General features: G+C 44.6%; 1 protein-coding gene across 1 annotated transcript in view; it reads left to right on the plus strand.

Moving 5' to 3' along the window:
* Positions 1-18,085, plus strand: part of ILDR2 (immunoglobulin like domain containing receptor 2) — a 37,536-nt gene extending 19,451 nt beyond the window's left edge. Inside the window, exons 4-10 of the mRNA XM_034074484.1 lie at positions 658-714; positions 5,008-5,154; positions 5,893-6,069; positions 11,152-11,271; positions 13,359-13,569; positions 14,469-15,159; positions 15,973-18,085. Coding sequence (XP_033930375.1) covers positions 658-714; positions 5,008-5,154; positions 5,893-6,069; positions 11,152-11,271; positions 13,359-13,569; positions 14,469-15,159; positions 15,973-16,008 — 1,439 coding nt within the window. The 3' untranslated portion in view covers positions 16,009-18,085. The remainder of the gene's footprint in view (positions 1-657; positions 715-5,007; positions 5,155-5,892; positions 6,070-11,151; positions 11,272-13,358; positions 13,570-14,468; positions 15,160-15,972) is intronic.
* Positions 18,086-24,549: the final 6,464 nt, after the last annotated feature.

A 24,549-nucleotide genomic window follows, 5' to 3' on the forward strand; every position in this document is an offset into this window, starting at 1 on the left:
CCAGCTACTAGGAAGCGGAAGAATAATTGTTACAGCTGAACCCAGGACAGCTTGAGAATTAACTTTATATCACACATTCTCACCAGGTTGCTTGTGCATCTCGAAATCAGTAGCACATACTCATAGTCATGCTTCAAGACCCCTTTCCTGGAGGTGTTTCTGCAGTTGCAGAGCCCCATGTGGAGAGCACCACCCACAGGTGTTGTATGCGTGTGGTTGACTTGTCAAGAGCTTTGGGTTAATGATGTTTCACACCCATCCAAACTGCATCAGTTCATTTAAAAAGTAAACTAAATCCTTCGGTTTGAGGGCTGTTGTGCATTTCCAGGAGCTTTTTGCATGTGTACAGTGTAACTCCAGAAAGATGTTACCGTGTAATTGTGCTAAGGAGACCTCCTCTTCTTGTCATTTTGTGTCTAGATTGAAGAAGCTCTGTTCAAGATTCTTTTCCCCCAGCTCTGCTGATAAAGATAAAATGCAAGGACACAGAAATGGCAGAAACCAGGCATCAAGCAGGATGACATCTGTGGTTGATAGGATGCACACTTAAAGTGGAAGTGGGCTGATGAGGAAGGGGACTGGAGGCTAAAACAGGGGCTGGGGAGTGTGTATTTCTTGCAGTAACCTATCTCCTTGTTCTCCTCCTGTCTTTTCTAGGCAGGACAGGGCTGCTTGCTGATCTCTTGCCCAGTTTTGCTGTGGATATTATGCCAGGTATTCAATCATTTCACCCTCCAATCACCCAATTATCTGTCATCTTGTCTGTCTAGCCCTCTGCAGCATCTTTATATGGTGTACATTTCACTCTTACATGTGTTTTATCTGGGGAGAAAAAGATAAAAGCTTATTGCTTACTGGGAAAGTGTGTTGGGTTTAGATCTGAGAGAGCTGATGCTGGCACTTGGGGGAGGAATGTCCATGCTGGGATCCAACATACAGAGATGGCTGATGTCATGCCAGGATCAGTGTGAGAGCAGAAATACCAGGGCAGTTGAGGAGAGGTTTTACATCAAGCTCTCTGCTCTTCCCTGCTAGCACAAGGGTAATGCTGCTCCAGCCCGCAAGGTCTCGGCAGCCTTATGTGCCTGTATGGCTTTGTACATGAGCTGCTCCTTGCAGTGATACCTTCTCACCAGACCCTATCCTGCAGGCACTGCTACAGCCATCACCACAGATGGTAGCACAGGAGGTGTAGAAATAGAGCAGCCCATCACTGACATAGTCCCTCCTGTGCTGTATGGCCAGAGCGTCATCTAGGTAACACTAAGTGGTTGGACCAAGCCATGAAAGCTCTGTGGCCATGATAAATCCCTTGCTAGCCAAACTAATGAGAGCCACCAGTTCTGGTGCTCTTTGCAGAGGAAACAGTGATTTTACTTAAAAGGAAATAATGTCCTTGAAGGGGAAAAGCTGTGAGAACATTTAGCCCTTGAGTCATCAAATCATCCCCTGACAGTGCCCAGAGAGTGCTTCTTTCACAGGTTTGTGCAAAAATGCAACTCCACATAAATGTGTGAAGCTATTTTCAAGTCTGTCCTGAGATACAAATGGAGAGAAAGCAGACATTCACCCACCTCCAGTATAACCCAAAGCTCCCTGGAATTCCAGCATGGTAGGAGAAGGGTTGGTCTTTCCACCATAGGCAGAAGTTGATTATCCGTTGCCTAATACTTTATTTTTTTTTCCCCTCCACTATTTACAATTTTATTGAATGGGTATAAAATTCATGCTGTTGACCAGGTAGCTTTCTGGTACTCTCACTGCATGGGTATAGACAACAAGAAAGTGGAAAAGGCAGCAGCAAAACAGCGAGGACAGTTAGCATTTCAGTTTGATCATCATCTGAATCTCAGGGTTACACAGTTCTTTCTGGAGCTGGTTGGATCTCAGTTTTGTGAGAGCCAGCAGGCTCATTTGCTGTTTTCTTAAGCTCGCCAGAGAAGCCAATGGTCTAATTTCCTGTGAAGCAAAATCCTTCCTGATTCATAGGTCCTTATGAGTGGGACACTTGATTTCAAACATCCACTGCAGTGCTGAGCAAGTATCTGGCAATGCACAGTGTACATACTCTCCTGACCTTTTGTACTCCTAGAGCGTTTTCAGAGAGATCACAGTTACAATGGACTTGCTGTTTGTGTTTTTAACTCTGCCAGGCTTTCATCCTTTATGGAGTGGTTGTGAACTGTTCACTAACAGTTCTGGAGATCTGACATCTGAGCTTCATTACATAGCTGTGGCTGGCCACTTCTGTCATGCGATACTGTTTTCACCACCTTCTTTGTATCAGTGATGGTTTTAGAAAACAAGATGAGAACATGACAAAAAGCCACTGAGCTGTTGCCCTGCTCAGATTGGTATATATTAGGAAGCGCAGTACGGAATAATATGGCTCGCTATCTTGATTACTATCCTGAGTGTCATTAAATTTATCCTTTCCATAAGCTTAGTAAGCTTAAGGGTAGTTTGGCTTTGGCATTGGATCACTTGCTTTGATGTGCTTCTTGTAGCTTCCACCTATGTTACTCGTAGCCTGTTTATGCCCATTTATGTAAGATTTTTAATACCTGGTTTTCCTCCTGGTGTTCATCCTCCTAGCATATTAACAGGCGTCAGCTACACTTGCTCTCAGCCCTCTTTTTAATAGACTAACAAAGCAAGCTTCAGCTCTCCTGCTGCAAGGCAGGCTATCAAATCACTTTATCCTCTCAAATCCCTGCCTTGCAACATGTCCAACCTGAATTCATCTTTTCTTGTCCAAAGAGATGTATAATAACATCAGTAACTTCAGATGAAGTTACACAGGGGCCTTGTATGAGGGCATTAGTATTTCCTTAATGCTTCTGGAAATCCTCCTCTGTTGCGTGTAGGAAGTACATTTGCTGTTTCTGTGGCTGTATTGCCTAAGTGGTTACAACTGTCCTATGATGGACACTGGGTAATTTGGTTTTTGTTACTTCCAACTAACAGAACCCTGTTCAGAACACAAATTGTTCTTAATCTTTGAACATGTGACCTTGAAAGTATTGCTGTATAACTTCAGATTCAATATATTGCTGCATTTCATGTTTCTTATTGTAGGCCTAAGGACAGCTGTCTCTTTCTGTAACATATCCCAGTCTTCATCTTTAATGACAATGCTTCGCTGCCACTTACCCTCAAGATACATTGATACATTCTTATTTTCAGTGTCAAAGTCATTCATGAAGATATTAAGATAGCACCTAGAACCATCACTTGAGGAACTGTATAAGCAGTCTCCTCTCAGCTTTTCCTTTTCCATTCATGAATGCTTCCCTCCAGCCATTTCCTTATTCATTAGCTGAACTTTTCTCAATATATAGTAATTTCACCCAAAAAAATTACTCCACAAGGTCCAAAATTATTTGTAAGTTTAAATGAAATTCATCTGTTTCAGCCAAAAAAGAAATAAAATATTCAAAAAATATAAAACATTTCACTTGACTTTTCCGAAGTATTTTGATTTGTGAATGCCAGCTCTCTCACTGTCATTTTTTAAAGGGAATTTTAAGTTCTGGATTTAAAATGGCATTTAAAAAGGGGAGTTGTTTGTAAAAGAGTTAAGGAAAACTCCAAAAAAGCAAAGAATTTTACTTTCATTCAAACAGAATGCTGTGGATTAATCAAAATTGACATGTATTATTTTTGTGTTTTACTAAGAACTAGAAAAGGAATCTGGTTTGATTGTTCCAAGTGAAACATTTTTTCATGGCTTTTCAGCTTAGCGATGCAAGTGAGAGGTGCACTATTCTTCCAGCGTGATTCTATACTCACATTGTAATCCTTGTATCAATACGTCTTCATCTAATGATAATGTACCAGGAGACCCCTTAGTGAATGCTAGACTTCTGTTTGGTATCAGTGGTCTGCTGTGTTCTTCCCACTGGGGTGGGTGTGGGGATAAACCCTACTCCAGTTCAAGGCAGCCCCACTACTTCTTTCTTTGCTTTCTCACCATCTTTCCGTGGATGGTTTCTAACCTGGGTACATCTGGAGTTTTCCCTACCAGCCCTCTAACTTCTAGATAGGTTGGTGCATCTCTCTAAATGTGTTTAAACCAACTCTTGGCCTCCTGTATGTTCCAAGTCTTGAAGTTCCTTTGCCGGGATGTGTTCACCAACCACTTCCCTAATGCATGGAATTCCCACATGGCACTAGGCACAGCTCTGTGCATACCATCTCCTGCCAAGTGTGGTGGGCAGCCATGTGCAGGGCTGGGAGCTTCCCCAGCAGCCTTATCTGCTCCCACTACAGCTGCTGCCCCTTCCCATTCAACCCCATCCTGTTTTTCATGGACTGGCTCTTCTGTGGTTTCACTTGTTGAATGTTTTTCGCCTGCTCCCTTTTGGGGCCTGGCAGATAACATCTGAGGCTTCAGGGGATAGAAAACATGGTTGTTAGGTTTGCTGGCTGGCTGCAGCACCTGAATAGGTTGTTCGTTTGGCATATTGAAAAGAATAATTGCCTATATGAGCCCAGTTGCAAAGGGGCAGGCTTGCCTCATTTATTGGCCTGTTTACAGTGTGCTTTGCACCAATGTTTGTCCCATTAAAACTAGGATGTGGGTAAGGAACAAACACACAAGCAGGGCATGAACATGGCAAGGAAGAAAGAGGCTTTGATGAGATCTAAACACTAATGGATCTTGTCTATTAGTGTTCGTAGTGTTTTAGTAATGGAGCATATCCTGCAGCATTTGTACAGGTCTGCTGTGGGGTGAAAGGTGTCTGTGCTGTGAAAGAGCAGAGCTCCTGCCTCCCAGGCAGCCAGAGACATTGCAAGGGACCATTCTGTAGCTCCATTTCTCACTATAGTGTGCCGTTTCTGCTTTAACACAGAGGAGGATGTAGTCCTAGACCCACAGGGAGTCAGCTTCTGTTATTCACCTGTTTTGCACCTATGCTCTCCCCTGCCAGGATGTTGCTGATGTTCCCTTTCACAGCAGTGTGCAATTCTGTAAGTATCTCTATTTCTCCCCTTATTTTCCAGAGTGGGTCTTTGTGGGCCTGGTGATCCTGGGGGCATTCCTGTTCTTCCTCCTGGTGGGGATCTGCTGGTGCCAGTGCTGCCCACACAGCTGCTGCTGTTACGTCCGCTGCCCCTGCTGTCCCGAGTCCTGCTGCTGTCCCCGGGCCTGTGAGTGACCCTGTCCAAGCCTGGTGCCAATCTTCTCCTGTGCTACTTCTGCTCCCTGGCAGAACAGGAGGAGAATCTGCTTCATATTACTTCATTTGCCCTGAGCACTTGACTGAAGAACTAGTTTTTAGGGAGAGAAGCATCTGACCTATTGCTTGATTGTTGAGCGCTCAAAGTTAATTACAAATGTTATTCCCCAAGCCCTCTCTGCCTTGCCAGCTGTGCCTGTTTCTCCAAAGTGTCATGCTCTTCTTCCAGAGTTGTGTCAGTTAATGTTGCAGGTCAGAGCTAAAAGCATCCTGAGAGGTTTCTTCACAGCAATGCAAAGCAGCTGCCCTCTAGAACAGTGCAAAATCCAGATGACCCAGCAAGGTTTCTGGTCAGGCTCAGGCAGATCTGTCAAGTTTCATGAGCTTCATCCCTGTTGCTTGAGTCATCAGTTGTTTTTAAAGCTGAACTGCCACTAAATCATAGCAGTGGTGATGCCAGCTCTAACACCCTGAGTTTCTTTCAATTGCTGGGCATCTTGCAGGGCTCATCTGACCTGCTGTGTGCATTTTTTAAACTCAGTACCTTTTGAGGCTTAGAGAGTTTCAAATTGGTCCTTGTCATTTCATGTGTCCAGTTGTCTCCTGCTGGGCTGTCACCAGTGTTGGTGATGTGCAGGTTTCAGCCATATGCTGTGTTGGTCTGTGGTAGGCCAATGTGGTGCTGACTACTCTTCTCTTTCTTTTTCAGTGTATGTAGCAGGCAAAGCAGCAAAAGCTGGGTACCCTCCTCCAGTCTCTTCCATGCCAGGTGCATACTACATCCCCAGTGTTCCTGTGACTGGTGTCCCGTCGCCTGCTGTGCTGATGGATAAGTCCCACCCTCCTCCCTTAGCCCCAGGTGACACCAGTGGAGGAAGCCAAAATGGTAATTTGCAGTGCAAGGCACAATATTCAGTCTTCTTACCGGGATTGGGGCTGGGAAAGGGAGGAATGATTGTCATTGACAGAGTGGTGTGAACAGGAGAAACACGGAAAAACTGCATTTTAATCCTGCTTATCACAATGACATCTGTATTTCTTAGGGCCACACAGTCCAACTTTTCTAGTGCCATCAGGACAGTGTCAGTTTGTGGGTGCCTCTTTAGGTCAGCAGGGAATGGGAGGCTCAAGTTTGTGACTGGAACCCCTCTCATTACTCCTGTAAACGTTTACTTGTGGAGGACAGAAAACAGTTTCAGGGGAGCAGAGGCAGTGGCTGTTTTCTCCTTAGAGAGAATGCTTTGCAGGCTGCTTTCTTTTGGTAATCTGTTCTTCCTACTCTGCTTGCCCTCTGGCAGCAGATCTAGCTGCAATGTGCTTTAATGTCCCCATGGCATTTTGGGCACAGGGATGTGCTCCCTCTGTTTTCTGCCCAAGAATTTTTGCACTGGATCCCCTACTCTGTCTTACAGAAGTCAATAGGTCACTTTTTGTTCAGCCTTTGTATTTAGAAAATTTGAGTGATAAAAGGCTTCTAACTAGTAAGGAGTTGTGTATCAATGGCAGACACAGAATGTTAAGTATGATGACCCTCTTGGTGAGGGTCACTTCTCATCAAGGAAAACCAGGGTAGCTGTTTAGCCACATGCTAGGTCTTTAACACTAGCATTTCAGGATCAGAGTGGCTATATAAATTCAAAAATGCTGCAGCGGAAAGTGACTCTCACCGATGCAGTCACCATACTGACAACAGTATGTTTGCCATTCGTCCAGCCACATGCTTGGTTTCAAAGCACTACAGTAAATATAGTTTGTTAAATTTTCTTATGACAGTGTGATAAGATACTTCTGAAAAGACAAAATCAAGTAGCATAATCAAATAATTAAGCTTTTGGAACAACCCTATGTATTATGTATACAGTATATGAACCTTCTGGAATTGCAAATATTATTTTCCTTTAATAGTCATACTTTCCCCCCCACACTTGAAATCAAAACAGACCTGTGGAATGGAGCATTTTGAAATAGGAAATAAGTCAATCACTGATACAAAGCACAGCATATCCAACTCAAAAACCTTTGTTGGAAGATGATAAATGACAGCCCGGTGCTTTTCTTTTTTTCTCCTGTGAAAAGTCTCGCTGCATGTAGAGCATGGGGTTAGCCATGGAACTCCAGGGATTTTTTAAGAGTCAGATCAGAGCCCCAGTCTTGTCTGTGCTGTACGTTACTAGCAGAGCACAAATGCAGAGTAAGAAACTGGATATGTTTGTAACCAAATGGAATGGCTCTCAGCATCCTGTTCCCATTACACAGATATATGCACTTATTATATAGTCCACATCAGCTGGCTGGGCTTAATCACTCAGCTCAGGACCTGAGAGGAAATACTATATATTGCAAAGAAAACCAGTATTATAAAAGCTCTGTTTCTTGTGGCAAGACATCAGATGTTCTTCAGCTTTTTATTTTTAATTAATAGTTTTTGCAGTATTATGGACAAACACTTACGGATCATGCATATATTGTTTTAAGGTTTTCCTTGAGCTGCAGAGCTGAAGAAGTTTGATACCCTTCTTAAGGTCCTTTACAACGCCAGAATATCCCCTAATTATAGGCTGTAGGAGAGAAAGCATTATGTGGCTTTTCCAAGCTATTTATTTGCTAGTTGGCCAGACAGGAAGCTAAACAAAGCAGGTAATGATTGGGTTTATAATAAAGGCCTTTTCTCAGGAAGAGCACTAATTATGGTTTCTGTGTCCCCCACACAGCCAGTGTAGGTCTGATTTGAAATTTGGCATCTTTGACACTTCAACCTTTCTGTCAAGTTTATTTAAAAAAATGGGGTCAGAAGTGCTGAAGGACAGAGACTGGATGATTCTCCAATGCTGACTGCCAGGCTACAAAGTACAGCCTTTGCCCTAGATAGTTTCTGTGCTTACAAATGACCCCTTTGCAGTGATACAGTGAGCAAACATAGGCATGAGGATATTTAGAAGATTTGTCTAGGGTTATATAAAACCCATGTGACAAAGCTCCAGTGAAGCCTAGGAACTCTATCCTAAATTTAGGGCTGAACAGGATAAAAAGAACCAAAAACTTTCATCTTTCTTTAGAAGAGTGGTGGCAACACATAAGCTAGGATGTATGCTCTGTCTATTGTAAATGCAGTAGTCCCCTGAAGACTCTTGCGTAGACTCCTTGAAACATGCACATGGGGAAGCTTTTGATCCAAGAGGTGGACTCCAGATCTTTCATATGAAAGGCGTATAAGGATGAGACATCATTTACTTCCTAATCACACTTGTCTGAAAAAAATAGCAATGCTGTCCTCTCTGGGGAGGGAAGCAGCTCACAGTTTTGGCTGACTTGGTTCCACCCACAGAATAATAAAGAAAATGTCTAGTTAAAGAGAAATTAGGCATTAGAAATTTGTGAAGTGTTCAGGAGAAGAAAATATGGTCTAACAGGGAAAAATGTTCCATTCCCTTTGACTTCAGTGAATAGTTCTGGACAAGTGGTTAATATCTCTGCATCTTTATTCCCGTATAATTAAGATGGGCCTAAAAATATTCAGACCTTATTAAAGGGTTCTGACAATTTACAGATGAAGAAGGATGTGAGGAGGAGGCAATAATATCTTTGGTTCTCACATAAAGGAATAATAAAGAGATTTGAGAAGTTGAACATTCAGTTGTGCAAAGTAATAAATAAACATGGACACAAAATATCCTTCATCTGTCATGGAAAATACTTTCTATGAGCTGTTTGTGGTTATCTTTGCAGATTTAAATTCAGTTAATTTCTAGATGCTTGCAGAATTAACCAATAAATTTACTTGCCCTTGATACACAGCTGCAATAGCAAGTTGAGCATGAAGCTAGTATGAAACCTAGCTAATTAGAGAAATCTCCATCAGTTCCAGGAGCTATAGATGCTGCCCCAGTAGATACCTGGCACAGCCTCAGCATGAGTAGTGGCTCTGGGGAGATAGAGTTTGGAAGCTGCCTGTTCAAGTTCCCAAAAGGTTGTTAGTAGGTCAGAGTAATTTCCAGCTGGTGCTTGTTTGTACCCCTGTGTATAAATGGGGTGTTAGCCTGGGTGAGCTCCTAGTAGACACATTAAAAGAAAGGATATTGGGAGACCTCCTTCCTAGCAAAGTAGCAGACAGGTCAACAGTGACGGTGAGGTGCTATTGCTTGCACAGTGAAGCTGGAGTCATCACTTCTGAGGCTAGTCAGTCCAGCCCCTCTTCATAGCAGCAACCTCACTCCCAAGAGACATGATGGTCTTCTGCTTTGGTTCCTTGTGTTCTGTCAATCACTGTGTGCATTTGCAGTCATTGTGCACACATTTGTGGGGATAATAAAACATAGCAAAACTCAGACTGCTGTCAGTTAAGCTGCCTGGAGACACGTTGAAAGCAGGACCCCGATAGACTCATGTTTTAACATCTAATACCTTTCCCAAATACACATAGACAAGGTAATATTTCAGGATGTAGTTATGTACCTTACATGTGCACAAACAAAACCCACAGTAATGCAATTTCCTCCTGAAGCAATCTGTGGGATTATTGCAGGAATCATTCCATCCATTTCATGGCACAGCCATTTCTGAAGCAGGGCATGGTTATTTAATAGCACACAGACACATGCACAGCAGTTTCATACAGAAGGTGCCTAAAAATACCTCTGCCAAGTTCTTGTTCAGCCCACACAGTGCATACTATGCAACGTACCATCAAACCCATATGTTAGTAGCTCAAAGTATTGGGAGTGTGGGATAAACCAGAAGAAACAGGTTGGTTCAAAACCACCGTCCAAGTATTTAAATCGTGCCACAAGAGAAGCACTTGTGCAACACTGCAGTATTTACACAAGGGAACATTATAACCCTATGCAGGGCAGACGGGCTCCATTTCGTAGTGCTAAGTGGATTGTCCTCAGACAGTTTTTTAATGAGGCTGAATTTGAGGCTTGTCGTACTGGTTTGTACTTAGACCTGTATTTCTGTCAGTCTTGAAACTGCCTCAGGCTGAGATTTTTCTTAATTAATCTGCTATAAAAGCCTTATTTTCTTCAAAGTTCTGATAGGTGGGGTTCTGTGCTTGCTGACTATAGACCTGCCTTGAGTAAATCAGGCTCTTCATAGGATTAGCAGGCAAAGTGTGCATGGAGCCAGCCTGTTGGAGTAAGAAAGAGCTGCTGTGGCTTCAGGTGTGTAGGAGCTTCTTTTCTACACTCAGGAATGTGGGATAACCAAAAGAGCTGCCCAGACTTCCCTGCAAACGGAGTAATCTCAGGGGTCAGGTACTTAATGTATGTGTAAAACATATGTTTTCTATAAAATCAAGCATGTAAAGAACACCAGAGTAGGCAGCTTCAGTTACCAGTGGTCTGGTTGGCCCCATCATTAGGTTCAGTATACATCTCAAAGCACTGTGATGTACTTTGTGGGACTTCCTGTGTTTCCTTCTGTATTATCTGGAGCTTCTCCTACCACATGCTCTTCAACCTGCGTGAGCAGAATTCATAGGGATGGGAGGAGTGGTCTGCCAAGTGACAGCTCCCAAATGCTCAGCCACCTGCTTCCCCTGCGGACTGAGAGCTTACAGCCCCTGCTGCATAGAGGAAGCCTCATCTTCTGGGACTGCTTCTCCCATACCATGACGAATCCTTTCTGGAGTGCTGAGGAAGGGGAAATGAGTGCTTTTCTTTCTGCCATCCTCTGGGGGGGATGGAATCACTCTGTGGCAGTGACACCACTTGATGCATTTGGTTGTACAGATTGGGCATTTCCAAATAATTTTTGCTGTTACTGCAAGCTTTATAAATGATGCAGCTGCTCACAGCTACACATCCCACGTTACAGACAGATTTCTTCTGAAGCAAAGACTGACTCAGTCTGTTTTGGAAGACGCAGCCTACCTGCCTGCAGGCATGAGCTCAACTGTAGAAGCAATATTGTCAGAAAGTCTCCTTGGACTTAACCATATTTTCCACTAATGCTTTTCTTTATTCTCTAGCAGTGTGCAAGGGGTACAGGATCCAGGCTGACAAGGAAAGGGACTCCATGAAGGTGCTTTACTATGTGGAGAAAGAACTGGCTCAGTTTGACCCAGCTAGGAGAACGATGCGAGAACGATGTGAGGAACAAGCATGGTTTAATTATTTGTTTTTCTCACTGACCTGAAAAAGTCTGCATGCTCATAGTTAAAAGTTCACTGGCTTTGCCTTAGAGCCATCCTCTAGGATATGATGCCCAGGATATGGTACTTGGGGCAGTTGAATAAATGCCTGAATAGATTTCAGGCATCTACAAGTCCAGTATCTGAAGGGGGTATATAGGGATGCTGGGGATGGACTATTCATTAGGGACTGTAGTGATAGGACAAGGGGTAACGGGTTAAAACTTAAACAGGGGAAGTTTAGATCAGATATTACTGTTACGGCGGTGAGGCACTGGAGTGGGTTGCTCAGGCAAGTTGTGAATTCTCCATTCCTGGTGGTGTTCAAGGCCAGGTTGGATAGAGCCTTGGGTGGCATGGTTTAGTGTGATGTGTCTCTGCCCATGGCAGGGGGTTGGAACTAGATGATCTTAAGGTCCTTTCCAACCCTAACTATTCTATGATTCTATGGTTCTGTGTTCTGATTTTAAAGATTTGCTGCTTACCCAATCATCACAGAACAAATAAGGTGAGAAATACCAAGATTCTAATGAAAATTGTCTACATGGATAATTAAACTTTTGGATCATCAACATCTGCAATGCCTTCTGCATCCTGTGGTGTGATAATAGCTGGGGTATTGTCTTCACAATTTCTATATCCCTTACAGTGTGGTGCCTGTAAATTCCCAGTGTGACAAAATAAGAGATGGATGATTTTGTTAAAAGCATCTTTTTGTGGGCTGCAATAACCATGGTGTGGTTGGGAAGATGCAGAAAGGTGGTTTCAAGTGGCTATTGCCCTGCAGAAGGAGCAGCCACTACAAGAAAGATCTGAGAAACTAGGGGTTCATCAGATTTTGTGACACTGGTCAACATAAAATCAGAGGTGGCACACACATCATTATGACAGCTTGGCAGTCGGACAGCTGCTGGTGAAGGGCAGGACAGTGGTGAATAGGGACATGATACAAACTCAGAACTTCTGTGTGGAGCTCCTCACTCTCTCCTGATAGCCTTTTGCAAGCTTTATTTCCCTAAAGAATGGCTGAGGCTGCTCTGAATGGGTGTCAGAATACAAACCCAAGTGAGGATCTTTCCACATTAGGAGGCAGAGGTGCAGTGGTAGGACAAGGTGTGTGCATGAGGAGGGCTTACAATGCTGATTGTTATCCTCTAGCTGTTCTGCTGGAGGAACAGGCTGGGGGCTCAGTTGCCCCAGCAGCATCCGACTCATGCAGAGCTAACCCACATTAGGCACTGGTAGCAGCTCATTTAAAACACGTGTGAGATCCTGCAAATCAATGAAAGTGTGTTAGGGAATGACACTACATCAAAGCTATGTACAGATTAGGCATAACTAACAAATTATGTATACTTCTAAAACAGTCACTGCTGAGCACACTGTATTCTGCACCCACAAGATCTACTATAAAAAGACCTCTCCAGATTGGTATGTCAAGCCTCCAGATGTCAATGTGCTTGACAGGGTACAGACTGACAGTGATTCAGACAGTCTCTTACTTTTTTGTTCATCTTTTTTTGAGGGGGTTGGTTTTCTTTTAGCTGGGCAAGTCAGGCCAAATCCAGAGCCAGCCTGTTTCATACCAGGAAAGGGAGAGGTGGCACAACTGCAGTGATGGTATTTCACCAAGCTCAGTGCCCACCTCACAAGGCAGCACAGCTCTCATGTATTAGTGAAGCAGGGCTAAGGAGTGATTTCTACATGAAGGTTGGACTGTTATCTGTAACACAGCCATCTGATGTGATGTGATGATCTTAGAATATCCCACCTGGTTGCCAGCTACCAATTTAGAAGACCTGTAGGTCTAACAGCAGCTCTGTGTCCAAACTGAGCCACAGCAATCTTGGGCAGGAACAGTCAAGGGTGTGGAGGAGGGTCTGGGATTCCATTTTGATTTCTTTCTAACAGAGGACAGCTCAGCTTCTTTCTGAAAAAGCTGCACCTGGGCTTACCACAGCATTCCTGTCCTGTCCTTCCCTCCCTTCTTGCACATGTTATAAGGTAATACCTGTCTAATTTATTTTCTGTAACATCCCCTACAGATAACAACACCATCTCTGAACTCAGCTCTTTGCATGAAGAGGACCTGAACTTCCGTCAGCCCTACCGTCAGTCACGAAGGAAACCTCTGCCTCCTGCTGGGGACCTGGATGGCGATGCTGAATACTGGGCTGGAGTGATGGGTGGGGGTAGCACATCCAGATCACAGGCTGTCTCTGATTACAGAGATGAGCGGGACACTTTCTGGCACAGGTGAGGAGTGCCGTGTTGGGAAGCAGCTATATCTGGCTAAGTAAAATGGAGAAGGGACAGATGGACTGATAGCTCTTCTCAATTTCCTGCTGCTGTGGTTCTGCTCAGCAGGACAGAGGGTTAGAGAGAAACATGAAATCTGGAGTTGTCACTAGATGAGGTCAGAATAAATCTGATTCTCACAAACTGACTGAAGCCTACCTAGCTGGGCAAAGCTAGGTACCAACCCCATTCCAGTGGACATAAAAGTGAGATCAGTAGGAAACCAAACCACCCTTCCCAAAAATGCTTTCTTGAGATTTGTTCCTGATCCTTCCAGCACATTCTAGTGCTGATGCGCTGATTGGGTGTCACACCCTGGTGCTTTGGTGCAGCAGGACCTGTACACCAGGCCTGAAAGACTGGCACTCTGATGCTTGGAAGAGATACCACATCCTTCCCTCACATACCAGCAGCCCAGTCTCCTGAACAAAGTGTCAGGGATTTCCTTCCCTAAGTACTGGACTATTTTGCTAGTTTGGTTTCTTTAAACCTGCTTCAAAATCACTCTGCTATGAGCTTCTGTAGCTGGGCTCATGGGTTTTCCCAGCAGGACATAGACCTACAAGCTTTGGGGCCAAGGAGAAACAAGTCTAACCCTACATATTGGAGGACAGGGAGATGCACTCTGAGGTTAATCTTGGGTAACTTTAGACATGTACAGTACCAAGCTGCTTTGACAGCAGAGAGAAGCAGGGATTTTGAGGATGTGATGCATCTCTCCCTACAGAAGATGATGAAAACAGGTCAGATGATTCATGCTCCAGGAATGCTTGTTTCTCTCCATTGCCTGTGAAGGCAGCTGATAAGATGAGCGCAGCTGAATCCTTCCCTCTAACACTATCTCTTCTCTCTTCCAGCCAGCAGAGATCCAAGTCTGAGATGTTGTCCCGTAAGAGTTTCTCTGTGGGAGTGCCGGCTGTCTCCATGGATGAGCTGGCAGCCTTTGCAGAGTCGTACAGCCAGCGGATGCGGCGAGCAGACAGCCAGGAAACACGACGCTTCGAGCGCTCAGAGTCGCATGGCAGCCGCAGCGGAGGGCTGCCCCACCAGGATGGCTCCATTGAAGAATACTACACCAAGCGCAGCAGAGGGAACCGGGAGCCGCTGACAGACTCGGATCAGGGCTGGTCATACAGCCCACCCCGGAGACGTGCCCATGAGGAGAAGCACCTGCCCAGGCTGGTGAGCCGAACGCCTGGAGGGAGCCAGAAATACGATCACTCCTACCTCAGCAGCGTGTTGGAGAGGAAATCTCGGAGCTATGATGAGAGCGGTGACCATAGTGAAACTCCCTCGAAGCTGAGCTTGCAGCCCAGCCAGAGAGGAGGGGGAACATACTATGCCTGGTCACCACCTTCTACCTACAAAGCCGAGAAATCACAGCAGCAGTCACAGCAGCCGCCATCATCGCCTGAGCAGGAGGATGAAGAGGACACCCTGCCCCCATACAGTGAGAGGGAGCTGAGCCGAGGCCCTTCATGTAGGGCCAGGGAGCAGGCCTACCTCAACGCCTCTGACAAGAAGAGGAAAAAGGACCCCAAGAAAACAGTGAGGCCGTGTCTGGTGCTCCTGATCCAAATAGGCTGAGCAGGGAGCCACCAGGCAGGAGTCACTAATCAGAGTTTATGGGCAAGAGGGTTCTGTAGTCTGAGTGTGGGAAATCCCAATTGAGGGTCGTCGCTGTGTTAAGCAGGCTATCACTGTGGGTGTAGGAGCCCTACACAGGACTTCATGATGGAGGGGAGAGACAGATTGCCTAGGTATGGGGAGGTAAGGGATGTTTTTGGTATTTAAGGCCTGGTGATCCAAGGAAGTGGGAGTTCATCTAGTGTTTAGGAGAATCACGGTAGGGAAGGGGACTTACTTGGGGCTTACAGAAATCACAGGGCATTGCTTTGGCCTTGATCCTTATTAAGGAAGAGTTGAGAGCCTCTCTTAGTCTGGACTGGGACAGGGCTAATAGCAAGGCATGGTGTAAGAGACCTTGTCTTTCTGAAAGGGGTGAGATGGCAGACTCCTGTGGGTGCATACCCATGGGCATGTGTAGGGGCCATGCTTGCTGAAGGCGTTCCTCGCTCAGGATATCAGCAGGACATCCTGCCATAGCCCACACTAGTGAGGACTGATGAGTTCATGGTTTTTGGGGAAGGGGAGCTGTCCAAAGTCTGCTCCATGAGTGAGACCTTGTTGCTAGAGCAGCTTGGTTGTTAGGCCTCAGCTTAAGTGACGTGTAAGAGAGGAAAGGGGTGTGAGAGAACAAAGCTGTTGTTCTTCTGTTGTGTCTTTGTCAAAGCTACGTCTGTCTCTTTGTGTTCCATGGGTGCTTTCCTGCTGACTTTAGTCTTCTGTTTTTCCTCTCAGAACGATTTCCCAACAAGGATGTCCCTTGTGGTTTGAAGTTGTTGTGGACATGTCATGTTGATGGGCTGGATACTATGAGGTGACTGCAATGGAAAAGAGAGAGAGCAACAAGCAAGACAAACCTCCCGTGAATCTGTGCAGCCATTGGCCATGGACTCTGTTTCTACTGTTTATCTCATCAGGGAAGTAGAGGCTTTCACAAGAGACAGACTCCCATGAACAGTACTCGGTCTCAGAGGCTCTGTGAGTCTGCCAGGGATATGAGGCCAGGGCTGTCTTTGGCACCAGGTTTTCCAGTGCGCTCCATTTTGTGCTGGAAGGTAGCTGCATCCCCACTGTCCCTGCAGCCCTAACTACAAGTGAGGCTGCCTGCGTGCCTCCTGCCCTGTCCTGTGTGCAGAGAGAAGCCTTTGCGCTTAGCTCTTGCTCTCTCTGTCTCCTCAGTTCTCTGTTTGGATCAAAGTTGTCTCCATACTTGCAGTTAGAGCCTTTTCTGTATCATCCCCATGCCGGGAGAAAGCTTTGTTCTTAGAACTGCAGGCCGCCTCCAGCTTGTCTATATAATTCCAGACACTATAGAAAAGGACTGGTGAGATGTTACTTTGGCAAGGGCTGAACAGAGAGAGAGAGACAATTATGGACTGGTTAGTTCAATATGTTTAGTTCTGTTCGTTGTGTGACGAAAGGTGCAGGTGAGATTGATGTATTATTTTGAAAGTGGATCAAAATAGCTTTTATTGTGAGAGCATGATGTGTTTTTCCCCTCACCCCCAACTTCGTTTTGTTTTGATACTGTTACATTTCTTTGCAGTCAAGCTATGACCTGTAGAGCTTCAAGCTAGAATATCTACTCCACCATACCATAAGCAGTGCTCCAGGCTTGCTGGCACTCTGCTTCCAGCACCACAAGACATCTCTGCATAGCAACCTTTTGTTTTAAAGGGCCTTTTTGTTTTAAAGAAGCTAAAAGGAGAAAGTCTCAGAGGGCAGCGGTCTCCATTCTGTCCTACCAGTATTACTCTTCTCTAGTCATTGTTCTGAGACACTGAAAATAGTAGTAACAGCAGTGAAAAAAGAACTAACCCTGTGGATGAACACAAGCTTAAAGAGTCACCTTTTTCACTTACAGACATTTCATTTACCTCGGTTGTGACTGAGATGTTTTTAGTGGCTGTTGTCTCAGGAGCAGCTTAATTTCAAAGTGAAGTACTTCAGATTGGAAGCCTGATGTTCTGATTTACATTAGGTATACTGCAGCCATTTCATTAATTTTTAGCTGCTAACATCATAACATGAAGGAAGATGATGGGAATATTTTAAGGTCCAGTATCTTGATCCCTATTATATCTAGAAACAACTTAGTGTTCTGCTGTGTTACGAACATTGTCAGCCTACGAAATGCCATTTCTGTTCTTACTGTGGAAATCTGGTGAGCTGTCTAGCCTCAGGTGCTCATTCTGGCAACACTGGTTTGAACATAAGATCTACAAACATTGCTGCAATTCTCTGTTAATTTCTGTATTACTCTGTTGCCAGATCAGTTCACCAGGAACAGTCAGGGGAAAGGAAGACTAATCTTCATAGAGTTGATGACAGTGCAGTCTTCGTGCTAGAAAGTGATGAAAAACTGGCTTGCTTGTCCTGTGCTCCTCTTTACATCCAGTTGCAGTGATGTAATTGTGATGTGCATCCAATTACAGTGATGACTGTAATTTTGGAAATCCTAGTCCTGGGACTTACAGGCCACAGGACTAGAAGTCCCCTTTAAATATAGATAGCTACTGTATGGTCTTCCCAGAGCTGCCTTCTTTCTAGGTTGAACAAGCCCAACACTCTCAGCAAACCCAACTCCTGTCTCCATAGAGGAGGTGCTCTAGCCCTCTGATTGATTTCTTCGCATCCTCTGGACCTGCTCAGGCAGGTCCATTTCTGCCTTGTGTTGAGGACACCAGAACTGCACACAGTACTGCAGGTGGGGTTTCACAAGAGCAGAGTAGAAGGGGCAATTCACCTCCCTCTACCCACCACAGTCCTTTTGGTGCAGCCCAGGACATGGTTGACTTTCTGGGGTGCAAGTGCATATTGCCAGTTCATGTCCAGTTTTCATTCAATGGTACCCACAGGTCCTTCTCCATAGTGCTCCTCTCAATCCCTTCATTCCCTAGACTGCACTGATATGGGGGGTTGCCCTGACCAAGGTGCAGGATATTGCACTTGGCCTTGTTGAACCTCATGGGGCTGTCAGGCTTCCTCTGAATGGCATCCCTTCCCTGCAGTGAATCAGCTGCACTGCTCAGTGGGGTGTCACTTGTAGACTTGCTGAGGGTGCACTCATTAACAGAGACTGAACAGTACCAGTCTTAATACAGGTCCCCCTTGAGGGACCTTGCCATTAACTGCAATTCTCTGGGTGTGGCCATTCAGCCAATTCCTAATCCATCAAATAATCCATTCATCAAACCCATCTTTCTCCAGTTTACAGACAAGGATGTTGTGTGGGACTGTGCCAGAGGCCTTACAGAAGTCAAGCTAGATGACATCAGTTGTTCTTTCCTTATCCACCAGTGCAGTCACTCTGTTGTAGAAGGCTTCCAGATAGGCACTATTTGTCCTTTGTGAAGGACTGTCTCTGATTGCTTCCCTGCCACCCACATGCCTTGACATAGCTTCCAGTAGGATCTGTTGTATGATTGTACTGAACATGAAGGTGAAGCTGATCAGTCTGTAGATTCCAGGGTCCTCCTTTCTGTTCTTTTTAAAAATGGGTGTGAAGTTTTCCTTTTTCCAGGCACTGTGGGCCTGACTGCCTGAGAATGGCTTAGCAGCTACATTTGCCAGTACAAGCCAGATATATCTATTTGTATTTTGTCTGGAGAGACTAAATCTTAAGTATTTCATCTTTTCTCATCTTTGATACATGTTCCTAGGACAATCCCAGCACAGTTAAAAAGAGATAGTTGCCATCTGAGGTCCCCGTGGCCTTGAGAAACCTACAGAGCTACACTACACACTATTTTAAATTAAACACTTCATCCCAGACATATGATGATACTAGCAGAAAGAAATGATGGTGTTTTGTTAGTCTGAAAACCTTGGGAACCCTATGCCATGAATTTCAAAGGAGCTTAGTGTGCTGTCTTTTCCATCAGATATCCAGCAGACCCAGGAGACATTTTACACAGAAATTTGAAAGTGCATCTACAACAATGACTGTGTCAGTAGGGGCCAGAATGATGATTTAACAGTCTCTAAATACCTGTATCTTTTAAATCACACTGAAAGCCAGAGCGTCACAATCTCCTCATTTCAGTTATGTCTGTCCCATATCTCAGTCACTGTAGTTTATTTGATCAAGCCCTCAGGAATGAGTTGTGTGTATTAAAAATACAAGCTTTCTCAGTTTTTTGAATCAGTTTTGTTTGCTCAATGCTGGTACTTCGGGACATTGTGTACACTGTGCTTTAGAAGTTGCCATTTATGTATTTAGCTTATAAATAAGTTGTTGCAAGCTAATTCCCTTCAGAAAACTATTTTAGTTGTAGAACCAAGTGTTCATAGGAACTTTCTGACATTTCCTTTAAATCCAAGTACCTGAAAAAGTATTGAAGATTTTGTGATGAGTTTTACCAGGTGCTAAAAATTTCAGCCTCAAAAAAAAAAAAAAAAAGAGCAGGTCTTAATTCCTTGAAGTCAGATGTGGGCAGCACCCATTAGTTGGCTGCACCTTGCTCTAACATCATGGATTTCTTATTTCTCTGTGCAAATCTGAAGGCCTTTTCAGTTACTTTTCAGTGTCTCCTCAGGCCATCTTTATTTTTCTTACTAGAAGTGCACCTGCAGCAGCACTGTGTGGACCAAATAAAAAAACGAGGGCTAAGGTAGAGCTTGGCTTCCACCTCTATAGCTACACAACCCTAATGAGCTGTGTGACTTGCAGCGGAGGGGAGCCAGAGGTCCAGAGGCTGACGGAGATCCTGAGAGGAGCCTCTTGTTTCAGACAAGAAGTGATGGTTTGTGCTTGTTCCATATGGTTCAGAACATTTGCAAGAGTGCTGGCACTGGAAGCTAATGAGCCTGGTTATTATGGGAACTCAGATGATAAATTTTCCAGTGATAAATTTTTATTGCTGGCCTAAAATCAAACCCCTTTTCATACAGGATATGGATGTCTGGGTCATGTCAAGGATATAAATGGTTTTGTGGCCTTAAAATGAAGCATCACAACAGTGATTTCCTACTAAGACAACTGAGATGATGAGTGAATCCCGTAAAGAAGAAAAAAGTCCTTGGAGCAACAGCAGGATAAAGCATCAGCCCTAAGTTTGGCTGTGCTGTCAAAAGTGGGATCTGGCCTACTGAAAAAGTTTTGACGTAATAGGATGGGAAGATAAATACTGATAGTAATGACTCCCCAGCAATCCCATTATTCCTTTGAAGTACATTGTAAAAATTCCAGTGTGTGGCTTCAGTGGAAAATTAACAGAACTATGAATACTTCAAAATGTTGAGAAACTGCAGCATCTACCATCTCAGCCAGCTAGAATTATTCAGGCCCTTGTGCTGGCATACAATATAGAGGACTGAAACTGTAAGCGTCCCAGCCTTCATTAGAACAATTAGGTCAGTGAGGGCCACCTCCCCTTCCCCACAGCCAGCACTGGCAGCAGTGGGTGCCAGAATTCCCTGGGCTCCTGCCCTGATGAACATGAGCCAGCAGTGTGCACTCACAGCCCAGAAAGCCAACCATATCCTGGGCTGCATCAAGAGAAGCATGACCAGCAGGTCAAAGGAGGTGATCCTGCCCCTCTACTCTGCTCTCGTGAGACCTCACTTGGAGTATTGTGTGCGGTTCTGGTGTCCTCAACATAAAAAGGACATGGAACTGTTAGAACAAGTCCAGAGGAGGGCCACAAGGATGATCAGGGGACTGGAGCACCTCCCGTATGAAGACAGGCTGAGAAAGCTGGGGCTGTTCAGCCTGGAGAAGAGAAGGCTGAGTGGAGATCTCATAGCAGCCTTCCAGTATCTGAAGGGGGCCTACAGGGATGCTGGTGAGGGACTATTCATTAGGGACTGTAGTGATAGGACAAGGGGTAATGGGTTGAAACTTAAAGAGCAGAGGTTTAGATTGGATATAAGGAAGAAATTCTTTACTGTTAGGGTGGTGAGGTACTGGAATGGGTTGTCCAGGGAGGTAGTGAATGCTCCATCCCTGGCAGTGTTCAAGACCAGGCTGGATGAAGCCTTGGGTGATCTGGTTTAGTGTGAGGTTTCCCTGCCCATGGCAGGGGGGTTGGAACTAGATGATCTTGAGGTCCTTTCCAACCCTAACTGTTCTATGATTCCATGATTCTATGATGTCTGGATCTCCCCTTGTAGCTCACTGAATTGGGGTTTTCCTTCTGGATTGTGACTTTGGGTGCCTGTTGCCTATGGATCAGCAGTTGCACACCCATTTCCTGACCTTTTACAACCACCCCCTTCTAAATGGGCAATACCAGTTTACCTGCAATGTAAGATAAATGGTTTTGCAATCACCAAAGAGGTTTTCATATGCTGATCCTCTCTGGAGCTACCTAAAACTGGCCAGAGAAATTCGTGGGAGGGAGTAGCAAAGAAAGGATCAGGCGTTGTAACTGACCTTTGCAGGGAGGAGAGAAGGGCCATTCTTGGAGCATTTTTCTTCAGGGGATTTCAGTATGGGTAACCACACATAGGTGCCACCACTGGGCTGTGACCAGCTTCCTCTGCCATCAGAGTGATCTGATGCTGCACAGAAGAGCTGTGCTTGATCAAGTTGCCAGTTTTCTCTTACAGTTCCAGGTTATCTTGAGCAAAGTAACTGCCTACTCTCCACATGCTTGAAGAGGACTCCTGCCTCTTTTGCACCAAGGTCCCTCCCAAAGCTGCTTCCCTGACTGAAGAGAGGCAAGACAGCCTCTGTATCTGTACAAATACAGATCCCTGAGATGCAGCCATCAAATAACATTTAGGAAGCCAAACCTTGCCACAGACTGTTACAGGTAGATAAACACAACACCACAGTGTTTATCATGCTCTGGCTATTCTGAAAATAGTTTCAATGTTATGGAGATTGTTTATCTGAGAAACTGCTTTGAGCTATGTTTCTTTTTCTTCAGGAGGCTTTCACACAAAGATGTGGGTGAGGATTTGTTCTGTGCAGGTAGGTACAGGGTTTGGGACACAAAGAGGCTTTAGCTCACTTCTTGAATGGGTTGAGGAGCAAAGAAACCTTTGCAATAAGCTGGGTGCTGTAGATGTGACCCTGTGACACTTTGGAAAACTCTGTGATACAGCATCTCCATTGTGTTGTACTGGCCATTCCTGCTTTGTACAGCAGCTGTGACATTGAAACCATCTTCACTGTCACTTGGGGCTCTTAAAGTCCTTTTCCCATTGCCTGCAAGATCAAAAGAGAGATCTATTACATAAGGTGACAAAGCTATCATTTTGATATGATCTTAAAAATGCCAGCTGGATTACCAGCATTAGAAAAGTATAAATCTTAAGAATAAAGTTAGCTAATACTAAAGGAATGCATCTGCCATGATTCCCATATGAATTCTCTTGTGACTTTTATGGGTGCTTTTTGACATCCACACCTGCCTGCATAGAGGCCTTTGACAGGAAAGACTTTCTCCCTCCCTTTCTGCCTGTAATTTTTTGTCATGCTTGTAATCACTCTCTATCCCCTTGTTCTTGGCTGTTACCAATTAACCTTCAGTGTTGCACCCAGGGGTTCTGGGCAACTCAGATGTAGAGTGAGTGGTATTTTGTAAAAAGACATTTTTACCCCCTATAAAAGCAAAAATCAGAGAATACACAAAGTGACCCCCCCAAGCCTTCTGGATATTCTTTGAAGCCCAATGGGGGTGTTACTGGAAACATTTTCAAAATTAAAGCTGAACATAATTTCAAAACAATTAAGTATTGTTTTCAAGCCCAGGGCTGCTGCAGTCAGAGCTCTGGAGTGCAAACAACAGGAGCAAATACATTAAGTTTTCATTGTCCTTGGTGAGAGCAGCAGCAGAGAGAAGCAGCATTTCATGAGTCACAGAAAGAAAGCACATGGAATGCCAGGGTGCTATTAGTTACATTTGAGTTTGAAAGTATAAACCAAAAGTTGACAAGCTCATTTGAGAAGCATCATTCAGTTCAATGAAATGGCAAGGTTTTAATCTCTAATGCCTGGTGGTGGCATTATCTACCATCTTTCTCTACCACACCTGCTCACTTCACATAGAAAAAATACATCTTTATTTCTGCAAAGCCTCTACTGCTTTTGAGAACAACGCATCCTCTGTGCCCCAAACACCAAAATGGACTTGGAGGTGAAGGAAGCATATCATGCACTTCTGTCCCAGGCTGTCCGCAGAGCACCAATGCTGTCCTGATGGTGCATCCCAACAGGGTCACCTTCAGTTCTGTTTGTACAAGCCACACACCCCAGAGACTCAAGGTGGGAGCATGGTTTCCACTGCTGCTACCTTTTCATAGACCCTGTTTGAAAGCCTTGGCCCAGGGTATAGTCCTCTTGCTGTTTATCAGTGAGCTCTGGGGTTCTTTTTCCTGCTGCTGTTACCTGGAACAGCCATTTCCACCCATTATGCAGTGAGTGAGTAGTTTTCTTTGCTGTACTTAGTTGTTATTTTAGTTAGATTGTCCTTCTCTCCTGTAATGAATTATTTTCAAGGGGGAGGGGGGAGGACATAACAATACCCTGTATAATGAAAATACAACACTTTTATACCTTTTTGGGACACATCCTCAAACTGCAGGATGCTTGCAGTTTCAAAGTTGTTTTTGAGATGTCAGCATGGAGGATAAAAGCAGGAAAACTACTGCCAATCTGCCTTTTTATTACCCTGCAGGAAAATAATTCGTCCACTTTTTGCTAAGAAATGAGTGGTTTACAACTCTTTTTTGATTAATGTATGATAAACCAAACATTTTCTAGTAGAGCAGCAGACCCCTGCATGAATTTCATACCAAGCTCACAGGGTAACATATACAAGCATGTTCTGCCCATCCTACTTTCATACAAGAAACACCTGTAAGTACTCCATGGAGCCACACTACTTTACATAAAGGATAAACTGATTTTGAAGACCTAAAAACTTTTTCCTTGTGGATTTTATTGGGAAACAATCTTCCTACAGACACATTCTTTCCTTCTGGCAGTCTGACTCTTTCATCCTTATGTCTGCTGAGCTCTGGACCAATGTTTTTTTGTCCTTCATAAACAAGCAACTTCATTTAGATCTTGTCTCCATGTTATAAACAATGCATGTGGGCTCTCACACTGTTTGCAGACATAATCTGAAAGGCATTTTCATGTTTAAACCCGTATTTGCCAGGCGTTATCCAGCCAGGCACAGAAAAGCCACAGGCAGCTCCCCACTCTTTCCCAGGGCGCGTCATGCCTTGGCTCCTCAGCTTCCTCCCTGTGGAAAGGGAAGCAACGCAGGGTCACCTGTTTCCTACAGGAATGCTGGTCAAGCCCCAGCCTGCTCAGCCCTGCTCCAAACTCCTCAGGGATGCATTAGAACTTACTCG

This window comes from Melopsittacus undulatus, chromosome 2 (assembly GCF_012275295.1).
Source record: "Melopsittacus undulatus isolate bMelUnd1 chromosome 2, bMelUnd1.mat.Z, whole genome shotgun sequence".
NCBI classification, from domain to species: domain Eukaryota; kingdom Metazoa; phylum Chordata; class Aves; order Psittaciformes; family Psittaculidae; genus Melopsittacus; species Melopsittacus undulatus.